The 13,229-nt window shown below is 39.2% G+C and overlaps 1 protein-coding gene across 1 annotated transcript in view; it reads left to right on the top strand.

Moving 5' to 3' along the window:
• DNAH11 (dynein axonemal heavy chain 11) overlaps positions 1-13,229 on the top strand; it is a 167,858-nt gene that overhangs the window by 82,699 nt on the left and 71,930 nt on the right. The window contains 4 exon segments of the mRNA XM_019472780.1: positions 2,693-2,817; positions 2,820-2,851; positions 4,464-4,587; positions 5,408-5,549. Of these exon segments, the coding sequence (XP_019328325.1) occupies positions 2,693-2,817; positions 2,820-2,851; positions 4,464-4,587; positions 5,408-5,549 (423 nt within the window).

Here is a 13,229-nt window from a genome sequence, read left to right as displayed (position 1 = left end):
GGGAGCAAGTAATTCATAATGATGCCACCAATGTTTGCATGAAGTTGTTGCTTTTTACTGTTCAGACTTGCAGTGCAGACTCATAACACTCTTACTGTGGAAGGCTTATGTGAGGGCACCACGCAGCAATAGTCCTGCTAAATATACTTTATTGGTGCCATTGTGGAAGAGTAGATTGTGGCTCAGTGTTAACCTCCGTTTCCTTTGTTTAAACAGAGATTCATCCTTTTTTGCGCTGCACAGAAATTAACACCACTTATTCTCTGAGGTTGGAAAGATAATCTATAATGCTGTAGATAGTTTGTCTTATCTTTTAGTTAGTTAGTGATGTAACAGGCTAAATATACTTTATTGGTGCCATTGTGGAAGAGTAGATTGTGGCTCAGTGTTAACCTCCGTTTCCTTTGTTTAAACAGAGATTCATCCTTTTTTGCGCTGCACAGAAATTAACACCACTTATTCTCTGAGGTTGGAAAGATAATCTATAATGCTGTAGATAGTTTGTCTTATCTTTTAGTTAGTTAGTGATGTAACAGGCCTTTATAAGAAAAATAATATTTACCTTTTGTTTCCAAGAAAGGGAAAATGCTTTCAGAATTGGATTAATTCAAAACAAGGACAAGTAATACCTTAAGCATATACTAAATTATGCCACTGCATGGCAGACTTGAAGTTGCTTTGCTGCCTAGCCTTGTACATTTTTAAATCTAAACCAGCCCAGACTTCTAAATGTCATCATAGATTTTTTTTTTTTTTAATTATTATTTTATTATACATAGATTTCTTTTCCATACGTGTTCTTACCTTATCTCAGTTTAAAGTAATTTGTTTTTCTCATGTCAGGCAATATCTTAGTATCCATCATGGCCCAAAATCTGTTTCTGTTTCTGAAATCTGATTAACTACACTTGCTTTGTTTTCCTGCATGGAAGAAAACCAGCCAGTTTTCAGAAGATGAAGTGAAGATTTTGCTGAATAAGTGAGGCACAGACTTCATTGTTGCTCCTTGTCATTATTTATAATCTTCCTTCAATGTATACAGTCGTTCTGGTCATGTATATCAGTGATTTCCAGAAAGAGACAGAGGCCCATGCTGGCAGAGCTTAGTTTTGTTAAAGCAGTTTCTATTATTTGCAGTGTCAAATCATTTAACATGGAACCTTTTCTTCTCATTGAGTTGGACTAGGATTTCAGTGTCATCGTTTTTCACTCTGCACATATTCAGACAGGAGCTATATAAGAGAAGGCAGTCTTTACAAAGCAGTCTATTGTAGAAGTTTCTCTCCAAGAGGATTAAAAACGAGCTTAAATTACAAAGATAATCATATGGATCTTTCATAGGGACTGTAGATTTTGTTCTGCTGATTTAGAGGTTGATGTGATAATCATCAGAACTGCAGACAGAAGCCTTCTCAGGTATCGCTAGTTTTGCTTGAAAATGTAGGTAAGCCATTATCTTCTCTCTGAAGTCTAGTGACCGAGAGTAGTATCCCAGTTTGGCAAACAAAGTGGCAGGGTGTCTTAGCCTTACAATTTGGCAGTCCCAGAAAAGCATATGTGAAATTAAATCCTGTAAATTTTTTCTGCACCTTTTATGGTTTTTTTTTAATGGATCCATTGTGAAATCATGAATAAGGCTGACAAAGCTCTACAGTGAGGTCAAAGAGAATTGGCTTCCAGTAATGTGTTGGTTGAACAGGTTTCTACATCTTTATTAGATGCAACCAGATTAGACACATTATCCCTTTATTTAAGAAGGTTCTTATCGATGTTTTTTCAGGGATGATTTTTTCAGTGGCATGAGACGTAAAGAGAATGAGGGGATTGCTTTTTGGTTTTTTTTTCATTGATACATGGAAGAAAAATGAAATAAAAGGTCCAACGTGCTGTCTCTAAGCTCTGGTCTGCTGATACTAGGCTGTAATCCCTTAGAATCTGCATCTGATTTTAAAAAATGGAATTTTGAAAATAATTTTTATATGTTTATATAAATGATTAAAATATCAATTGCAAGAGATTTAATGTTTCAAACACTTTTTTTGGGGGAAGAATTACCTCAATACTTACATTTGAAAATTCTAGCAACTAAATCTTGTCTAATTTTGGGCCAGATTCTTATCCTATAGTATTCCATGATCAGCAAATAAAAGCATGCCTTAAGTACTCTGGGCTAGATATTCCAAGAGTAAATTAAAGTTTGATGCATATTTTTCATGAAGTGATTCATCATCCTTCAGCCTTTGAGGTGCAAACTGCCAGACGTGAAATTCTCATGTGCTCCTAGGGCCCAGTCAACCTCCCTTCAAGTTAACTAGGTCTTTATTCTGAGTCCAGTCAGGGTCCATCAGGATCTTGGAATGATGCTTTGGAGCAGCTCAATGTAAAGAATGAGCAACCAGGCAGCTCTGGTCATTGTAGATGTCAGTGCAGACCTTCAATATTTGACAAAGGAAAACAGCTTTTCTTTCTGCTTGCTGAAATATTGGAAAGAAAGAAAATGCTGACGTGAAGATAATGTACCTTTAGGTGTCAGGAGCACATTACCACAAAAATAGACAAAAAAGAAAGAAGGAAAAAGAAAAAAAAAAAAAAAAAGAAGAAAGCTTGGTGCCATAAAAAGAAATTGAGAAACTTGGCTAACGAGGTTGTTGAAGTCTATGTTATGTTTTTTTGGGTTTTTTTTTGTCATCAGGTGCCAGATTGGTTGTATCCTAGAAGCCCCTAGGGGTTATGCACTTCTGATTGGAGTAGGTGGTAGCGGTAAACAAAGCTTGTCGAGGCTGGCAGCATACATCTGCTCCCTGGAGGTTTTCCAAATTACACTGAAGACTACACGATCCAGGACCTGAGGGTAAACGAATAGATATTGAGTCTGTTGAGTTCACTACTTGGAGAATGCGTTGTTTTGTCGTTACACGGGCTTGATAAAATCACAGGCAAAGCAGCATAATTTACAGTAACAACCCCTGTGGTTCCTGTGGTTTCCAGCTGTACCTCTCATTTTCATCTCTGAAAAATGGGTGGTCAAAAGGTATTTTAGTGTCTATTTATGTGCTTCACAGAACTTTGGTACTTTCTCCTCTTTTTCCAAGGCAGCTACTTGACACACTACAAAGATGTGGTCGGAGTTCTGATATTTGAAGTTAGCCGTTTGTTACAAATTTTTGCATGTTATTGCATGTGTATTGATTTAGTGGAATAAAATCGATGTGGGTGAACACCAGGCAAAATTTTGTCCTTGTTGCATGCGAGTCATTTAATCACTTAAACTGGTCATATGCAAAGATAAGGAATATAGTTCAGTGAAGTGCTCTATCAGGCTTACAGGCTTCAGGACCTTGCAAAGCTGAGCCCTACCTATGTGAGCAACAGGGAAGGAGGGAACATTTTCTTCCTCTTCACTCCATCCGGACAGCAAGCAATGCTTCTGAATTTCAGGCAAGGCTAAATGAGGATCTGATTATGGCCAAATTTGGTGGATGGTGGTGCCCAAAAAGCCCTTCTGTTAGCCTTGGGCCATGGCCAAACCACCACAGTGTGTGCAGCCCAAGGCATCAGTTTTCAGAGGGAGGTACACGCTGTTCTGTTTCGGAAAAGTGCTGTGAGTTCAGCGCCTTACATGGTGTCTAACTTCTTGTGGCCTCCTTGCCTGGGCAAATGAGGTGCAGTGTAAGGTGCGGGCTCAAGTGGTCACTTCCCCCATGCTGTTTCCAAGCAGGGAAACTTCTAAGCCTTTGTTAACAAGCCTGAGGATTTGCTTTCTGCCAGGTCATGTGGCAACTTGTTCGTATCAGCCAGCACTGACCTTAATCTGTATTTCAAACATGACCACACTTGAATGCAGCTGATGTGGGTTGGTTTTTTTCTGGAACCCAATGCCAAAAAGCATTCCATGTTTGTACCACTGCTAGCACAATGGTCCCACGCCATGTCTCTCTCTGGGCCACCCATGCGTGACAGCAAAAGTAACAGTGCGCCAGTGCACTGCTCAGTCTTTTTTTTTTTTTTTTTTTTTACATGAGAAAGCTCTCTTAAATAAATTCACTATTAAAAAAAAAAAAAAAAAGTCTTGCAGAAATAACCGAGTTTAAAATGGATCTGACTCTTCAGTGCAATTCCCAGAACATTAGGTTACGGCTGGGGTTTTTTGGGGGGTTTCTGGGCGTGTAATATGGGTGTTTTGCTGCAATATCCGGTTTTTAGTACATTCATGGCGGGATTTCCTTGATTAATAGTCCATTTTGATCTTTACCACTAGGGCTTGTCAAAACCTCAGTGTTTGATATGGAAAACAGAGGCAAACTGCTTTTCCCTTTGGATGTTATGCAGCAAAGTCGTGATATGTAAATAAACTGAAAAAAGTAAGAACTCAGCAATGCATTGCCATCCACTAACGTGCATTTCACACTTTTTCTGTATCAACGTTTTAACGGAATATGAGTGATTGCCTTCTTTCCTTACAGGTAGATCTTGCCAGTTTGTACATCAAGACTGGTGCCAAGAACATGCCCACAGTGTTTTTGCTGACAGATGCCCAGGTTCCAGATGAACGCTTTCTTGTGCTGATTAATGACTTGTTGGCATCAGGTGATTAGACCAACACATTTCTTGAAAGATCTTTCCCAATGACAAATGATCTGTGGTTTCATTGAACTTTAAAGAGATTATTTCTCTTTCAGGTATTTGTAGGGGGAGCTTTTAGAGAGGCCAAGTCAACCCATCCAACTTGAGAATTGAGTCTAACTTGCTTAAGAAAGCATTGCCCACGGAGGAGACAAATTGCTAAGGCTTATCGTGCATAAGTGCATTGATTTGGGGTGAGATGGGAATCTCTCTTTGACTTAATGCCATGTTTGCGTATGATTTCACTGACTTCAAGCAATGTCTTCGTGACTGCACAAGTGTAACAGACAGCGATGCAGTTTCACCCATGTTTTGAAAATCAGAGAATCTGGATTCTGAATGTGGGGATCTGGAGATAGGGTTGGAAGAAAAATGGGAGTAATACCATGTTGTACAGTTGGAGAGCATCTTGAAAGATGATTTTTTTTTTTTAATTATTATTCATTTTTGCAACCAGACTGGAAAACAATTTTCTAACAGCCTGTAAAAAAAGGAACCACTATTCTGAGGGATACATAATTTATGAGTGAACTTCCTGTCAGGGCAAATATTTTTGTCTTTTTAAAACAGTGTTGTTTCCACTCCCTTATAAAAAGAATTGTTCTTTTTAGGTGAAAAGGTGTGGGGAACAGGAGGAAACTGTTTTGTTACTTGATCTATCTATTATCATAGCATAGCTCTAGTTATGTGCCTAAACCCCATTGTGCTAAATACCGTGTAGAAGATTATTTCTGTGGTTGTATTGTGTAAGTCTTCTCCTAACTACCCCTTTGTCTTTTCGCAGGAGAGGTTCCAGATCCGTTCAGTGATGAAGACATGGAGGGCATAGTTACAGGAGTTAGAAAAGAAGTACGAGCCCTGGGCCTGATGGACACCAGAGAAAGCTGCCGGAGGTTCTTCTTGAGTAGAGTGCGGCTGCAGTTAAAAGTAAGGCATATCTCAGGGGAGAGAGGCAGTACTGAGCTGGTTAAAGTTACAACATACTACAGTTGTCTTATAACCCCACATACGTTGGTACACTTCTCTTGAAAGACACACTCTCCGACATGTGACACCGAATTTGCCTCTCTCGCATTACCCCTGTAATAGCCTTCTCTATGTGGGGCTTGGTGTACGCCAAGTTTTTCTCCTAGGCCTGGCTACTGCCTTCCTGCCTGTTCATCGGAAAGTCACGTAGCTGCTCTGCATCTTCGTTTCATGGTCTTACGTTTTGAATATAATGATGCATTTCAGAGAGAAGTGAGGTGCTGATGAGGAGTTAGTGGTGCAGTTAGTACAATTGTAAACGTGTTCCCTAATTACATACAGTAATTCTGTATGTGTAGTCAACTCTTAAACATTTGCACAAATGACTGAAATTTCACAGTAAATGTTAATTCTTTCTACTTTTCCTATGCAGTTTAAAACTGGGAAAATAAAAGTATCTATGTAGCTGTTTTCAGGTCAAAAGCTGTTTAACAATACACATTAATATGATACCACAATTACAACAAGTATTTCTCTTAGAACTCCGTTTTAGAGGTAATGCTGTTGAGGTTGACTGTAGTTCTCTCCTGAAAGCTGGAAAGCAGAAGCTTGGGAACGCTGGTTTTGGAGTGGAACTTTTAGGAACTTTTGGTTTATGCAGGCTTCAATTTTATACAACATCTGAAACATGTATGTAGCTGATAAGAAAATTAAAAGTCTGAAAACCATTAACCCTTTAGAAAGAGAGTGTTTTGAAAGGAATATAAGCTCCGTACTTTGTGTATTAGACTGATCTGTTTGATTGGGGATGAGAAGAGCCTTCCCATAGCAGATAATTCCACAGTATCTTCTGTGCAGGTTTTTTCTGCTTCTTCTGAAGTGTTTAACCACCACTGAGCTAAAGACCGTTCCTATTTGGTTATGAGATTTTTTTTTCAAGTTCTTACACTTTATAACATACCACTTTCTTTTTTTTTTTCTTCTCATCTTCCCTCTTTTTCCTATCCTGCTTTAGTTTTGCTGATGTTCCCTCCTATCTCTAATTTTGTTGCAATCACTTCTGTCCCTCCACAAATTTCTTCTATAACTTAAAGGCCAGTGGAGACTTGTACGGGATCTAGTGTGACATATTCTGTATTGTTTCTCTGTTTCATGCCTATTGTGTTTGTGTACATTTTTTAAGAAAGTATTGGAAAAAAAATAAGATGTCTAATATCTCTCTCCATTTTCTTCTTTCCCATTTCTTTCCCTTTGTGTTTTCCTTATTGCCCCAACAATTTCTTAATTTTCTTTGCTTTTTTTTTTTTTTTTTAAGGGCTTTTTGAAAGCCAGCTTTCAAATGCCTTTTACCTTGCAACCATTTCACCAGTTCCCCACTGTGCAAATTAGCACTTCTGGAGGAAAGAACAGGAGATATCTATTCATGTTGCAGGGAAGCAAGGTAGAGACATTATAGTACTAAAGGAGACATAAATTTCATGAGTTAACACGCTGGCAGATATCTGTATGGACTTCTAGTTGGTGCTGGGTGACCTATCACCTCCTCCGTTCCATAGATTTGAAGAATAAAAGACTAATAAAATGTGAAAGAGAACAAAAGGGAGAATTTAGACAGTTTCAGAATGTTAAAGCTTAGCGAAGTGATTTAAATTTTTCAATTTAATTTTAAAAAACCAACATCCTACATTAAGCCACATTTCCCTTGTGCTCACCCATCATCTTATACCCTACAGTTCTGTTTATGATGAGGAATCTGTAGCTCAGGAACCCAAACTACACAGTGCAATTCTTTGAACCACCATAGCTCTTTGGTTTTGTGTTGGTTTTGTTTTGATTGTTTTCAGTCTGGAACTTGCAATCAATACTGCTGTTAACGTACTGAGAACATGCCATGTATGTAGGTGCAAATTTATGTCAGTGCAAATTGGAAGTACGTCAGGTAAGGACAGTGGATTGCACCGTTATAAAATGTGGGCCCACAACTGAAGTTTGTGTGAGGACATATATGCACCTGAGGATTTCAAAAGCTTTTGTGATGAATGATGAAATAAATTAAAAAGGAAGAATGCTGCTTAAGCAAGGCTGATGGCCAAACATTGTGAATGGTAATGTGCTGACAGTGCTAAGGCATGGTATTGCATAGGCTGAGAAGTTTCTAAGGCTCACAGCGGTTTACTGGAGCTCCAGAAGTTTTTCAATAACCCACATGTCTGTGCAGTAATCACTCTTAAATACTCTGCACGTTACCAAAATTTTTTATAAAAGTAAAGGCCGGAAGAAGCAACTATTTCTCAAAAGCATGGATATGAGGCACAGCCAGTCAGTCCTGCTGTCTCTTGAGCTCCATCTGATTTTATTTTATTCTTTTGGTCGTGGCAACCTTTCAACATTTTCCCCAAAATGGGAACACTGTGCCTAAATGCCTTGCAACTCACGTCCAACACAAACATACTCTTAAATGTACTCTTTCCAGTAAGCATACTCTTTACAGCATTTCATCTGCATGTTTTCCAAGTTCTACTTTTCCTACTAGCTCTTCTCAGTTTCCTCAGTGCTCTTAAACATTACTATGTATTCTAAAGCCATACGTGTTATATGGCTTTTCTTCTGAACTGAATCTCTGTTACTTAGTCCCTGTGCAGCCAGTTTTCTTCATGAGCTGTGGATCTCTACTACAAATACTTGCTCCCATTTCTTGAACAAGCTTCCTCATTGCATATTTTCCTCATGTTTCAAAGTTTACAGTCCCTCAGTGGCCGTTGTGAAGTCCCAGCACTAAGAACTAAGTATGCTGGTTTTAGGGGAATACCATTTCTCCAGTTTCCTTCCAATAGGCAGACTTGGCTGGGCTACTTTAGTCATTACATCCTTACGATGGTCTCCTCCTTGCATAGTCCTGTCAGTATTTAGCTGGCTCCCCATTTTCTAAGGAACTCAGCAGTAAAGCAGTTTCATGCTTCAGCCAGAATTAATGTCAAACATAGGCAGGGCAGGTGCCCTGCATTGCCACAGGCAATCTTGTCCATATTATTACTATTACTTTGCTTTTAAATCATTTCCAAGTCCTCTTTCATCAGGACATGTTAGCATTTTCCTTGTGATCTGTTTTGCCACTGACAGAACATCTCTTTTATCTGTGAATCTGAGAGGAACTTCTACAGCTCCATCACAGCTCAGCTTTTGGCCAACTCTCGTGGTTTTTCCTTTGCAGGCATAAATACACACGCCTATTAGCCTGACTGCTTTAATCCCAGCCAAAGAGAACCTTGTTTTTAGGATTTCTGGTTCTATGTTAAACTAATACTAACCCCAGATAGGATTATATTTGTCTGATACAATGGGAAATGGAGTTCAATTGATCATGCTGTCTATTGCTTGATCAGTCTCACCTCCCGACTAATTTCTGAACTCGCCAACCAATTGCCACCAAGGAGGCAGGTGGATCAGGGACAGACAGACACAGTTACTGCCCTCCCACCGAATGTAGGCTCAGTTATGTTATTAGACAGCCAAGAAGCTATCGAGGATTTCTAAGTTCTGTAGCACAGAAAACAGCTGCTTCTGCAGTTGGCAGGCTCTTACAGAGTTCCTGTTTCTCTATTAAAAGCTCCAGGCTTTTCTCATTTGGATGTCAGCCATTTCTTCTTGAGTACTTAGAGAGCTGATTTTTAAGGATACATCTATATTAGTAAATTTATGAGGTGTATTTTGTGGTCCTGAGGATTAGTGGCGTTTCTCTGATTCTATGACATGGCTGGCATGCACGTGGCTTAGCTTTTCCCTTGCTCTGGTCACAAAATGATGGTGGTGGCATAGAGCTGGTTAGGAACAATTCCTGGTCTGTACAGCTCCTTATTCCTGCTGCAGCGCTGCTTAGTTTCACATGGGAAAACCATGCAAGTGAGTGTGTTAACACTTAAATAGGATGGGCCCTGTCAGACCAGTGGTCAAGCATGTGCCAAGGCGTTCATTAGTGTTAAGATACACTGTTGTCTGTCTTGCTGTGTTTGAAGCACTCTGAACCTAGGGAGCTTGCATATCTGAGATAAAGCAGGAGGAGGTTGAGCCGAAAAATACAGTGTAAAAGATGTATCTGCAGTGAGAGTGACCTGTGACTGTGAGGCTCAAATGGAATACTTGAGAAAAGAGGGGGTTTGTGTTCTTAGGAGCGGTGAATGCTACATGGAAGTTAATATCAATTTCACATGATAACAGTTCTTTTGTCCACACTGATTGTCTTCATTACTCAGTTGTGCAAATTTAAATCTTAAAAATGTCAGATGAAAGACTCTTGCATAGTCCCTCTCAATCCACATATCTTTCCAAGAAAAGGATGGGTTTATTTTGGAGAACTTTCTAAGTTTTTCTATTACTATATGAAATACCCTCACTGTATAATATTTATATCCTGGTTGTCTTGCAAGAAATGAAGCATTTCTTACATGGAGCATTTCCTATTCCTTTTTTTTTTTTTTTTCCTTCCCTCTGTCAAATTAGACTGTCATTTATGGCCTGGGCAGAAGATAAATGTTTTCAAAATATGACCTCCTTGTTTAAGCAAAGATTGCTCAAAATGTAGTGAGTAATAATTACTAATTTTTCCTCACAGCTCTCTTGTTATCAGATCACATGGCATCTTCATTATTCTGCGTGCAAAGCAAGCAGTGCACAAGATCCTTTATAATATTGGGAATTCACTGGCGGGAATGCAAATGAACCCTGAAAACATGCCACATGAATAATTCTTCTAAACTTCATCCGGACATGATAATCTACAAAGTTTGTGTGTAGGTAACTAATTTTACCTATTGCTACCTTTAAATTGGATTTAATTGTTTCTCTTCATTTTCTGCAAGGTTTCTAGGACACAGATCTGCTGCTGTTCTCTTTATTATTAGCTTTTGCAGATCCTCTCATCTAGTCCCTCTCTTCTTAGCCTTCACAGCAGTTGTTTTCAACTGTTACCTTTTGCTTTGTAATCTGCACTTGTGAAATAACAGCTAGGTATTTGAATATGTCTGCATTGCAAGCGAAAGATTGGTCCATCTGTATTTCATGTGTACTAAGTTCACCTGCCTTTAAACTAGCTGTTTTCAGGGTTGATTGTAACAGTTCAGTCCAGGTTACTTACTCAGGTATATCTCCTTTTTCTTGGTCGGGCTTTCCAGCCAAATAATCCTGATAGGGCTAGCGCGTGCCTGGTACTTCTTGCAAAGACTTTCACTAGGGCTCACTTACCATGTTTAGCAACTTGTGCTAGATGCGCTGTTGCTTCAACCATTTCTCTCCTGTCTTTCTTCACTCGTCACTGTTCACCTCCTGTTCCATAATCATTTGTTATGGAAGTTAACTGTTAAGAGGCTTTTGTGTCCCGTGGTTATCCACATGAGCTCCAGTAGTACTGTGCTGGATAAACATGAGATTAGAATAAAGATTAGAACATACTATTATAATGTACTCTTTAAAACTTTCAGAAATTTTTTTGGAGGGGGGGTGGCCAAGGGCAAGGAGAGAACAGATGGGTATAGGTATGACTTAGTAAATCCAGAATTTAGATGCTAGGATAAAGTTAAAAGTAAGCAATCCTGAAAGGTCAGTATTACCTTCTCAGGGATCCGCAGTTCATATAAACTAATGCAGCTCCTTATAGATAGAAGTAGTTCGTTTAAATTACTCCGAACAAATGACATTGGATAGAGAAAGCACCTTCTCGCCTGAAGTTCAACATAAGATTGATATAAATAGGGCATAAATAGTAATCATTCCATATAAACAATTGTTTAGTATTTAGGGAGGATAAAACATTACTTAGGGTACAAGACTAAGGAAAACACTAAATTCTGATTTGTGTTTGGCAAATGATCCAAGACTTTGATTTGGACTCTTCTTGCAGTCCAGTACTTAGAGAGTTTAAGTCCAAATGTGAGGAATGTGAGCAGTGTAGGAGGGTGTAGAAGATGTAACTTCTGTCAAGACTGTGTATGGTTTGCAGCTTTGGAAGTGTGATGGATTCACTTTGGCACCACTGCTATAGCAGGGGCATTTGTGAGAAGCACATCAAAGCAGGGACACATCTCTAGGCTGTCCGTTACTGCTGCTACCATAGCAGGGATGGTATGCAGAGCTGAGAAAGTGGCTGCTAGAGGAATAAGAGAGGAGAAAATGAGGTGCCCCAAGCATCAACATTGCTCACCATGCTTCTGACATTATAACTGAACATAGAATTTTATCAGAAAATGAGGTGATGTGAATGAGAGGGAGAGAGAATGTCTAATTGAAGGATACATGGTATAACAGAGAAGAAATTTCAGAAAACTCACAGAAGTGTCCAAGGTCTTTGAGAAGCGCGAAACAGACCTAGCAGATTCTTCATGTACGTTTCTTCTCTGATTCAGAGTTTTGGGGTGGAGACCATTTATTCTTGTATCGTTTTGATTGTTTCTTCAGTGTTTGCCCTTCTTTCTCATCAGCCTGATAAAATTTTGCTGTAAATTCCAAGATCTTTCTGTGGTCTTTGTACAGTTTTAGTGTCGTTTTCATCACTTGGCTAGAATGGATTTCTACATGGACATTTCTGCCATTTGCCTCTTCATGCTGAACACATTCAAAGTAGATGACATTTTCTTCAGTACCTTAGACCAACTTGCTGATCAGCCTGTCTTTGCAACATCCCTGGACAACCTGGACTCCCCTGTGTTTTTGCATGGGTGTCTACATTCCTGCCTAAATTCTTGAAGATGGGGGAGAACGTTATCTTCTTGCAAATATGAGAACATGCACTGCTGTTTGTAATCCTTGGAGAAGTCAAAGCTCACAAGTGATGTAAAACCAGTGGTTTCTCTTGCTGACACATTCTCAAGTACTTCCTAGACAAATGTGCAAATTGCCTGTGATTAGAAGAATTTTAGATTCATGTATGTGGAGGAATGGCTGGGGAAACTCCGACACATGTAAGAGAGGTATTTTTCTCTGTTTGACAATAAACTAGATTGGTAGGGGGACCAGAATAACTACAGCAATTCAAAACTCTGTTTTAACATGAAATAGTCCTCTACATCCCATTCCATGAGACAGAGGAAAAAATGTACTATGAGATCTCGTAGCTCTGGGAAACTGGTAAGCATGTTGGAAAGGGAATAGGTACTAGTGAATACCCTCTATTTAGAAATATAAAGAAGTAAATGGGTTAAAAAATGGTAGAACATGCAGTTAATTTACAGTGCAGTCTAAAGCATGGGTTTGGGGGCTCTAATTTATTGAATATTTATGATTCGCTCACCAGTAAAGATTTCAGTGAATTCTTCTCTATTTTATGCCCCATTTAGTATTTAGTCTGCATCATTTCTCTTCCTGTCTGTCACAACATGGGAGACTATCATTGCTTCTGTTTGCCTTCCTTGCTTCTTACTCTTACCCTTTTTTCAGGTCTGTCTTTTTTTCCTTTTAAGATTGTTTCACACGTCTTCTGCCATTTACCTCCTGTGTTTCCACCACGGCTCCCAACAGCAGGGACCACTTGTGCTTTTCTTGCTGTTACACTTGGCCATATCACACCCTTCTGAAAACGGTGTCATTGATGTAACAGTGTCATTGATCTGATGCGTTCAATAATCTCAAAATTCCACTCAGTTTGTGGAGCC

Source organism: Aptenodytes forsteri, unplaced genomic scaffold (genome assembly GCF_000699145.1).
Source record: "Aptenodytes forsteri isolate BGI_AS27 unplaced genomic scaffold, ASM69914v1 Scaffold164, whole genome shotgun sequence".
NCBI classification, from domain to species: domain Eukaryota; kingdom Metazoa; phylum Chordata; class Aves; order Sphenisciformes; family Spheniscidae; genus Aptenodytes; species Aptenodytes forsteri.
This window is presented reverse-complemented; position numbering and strand designations above follow the sequence as displayed.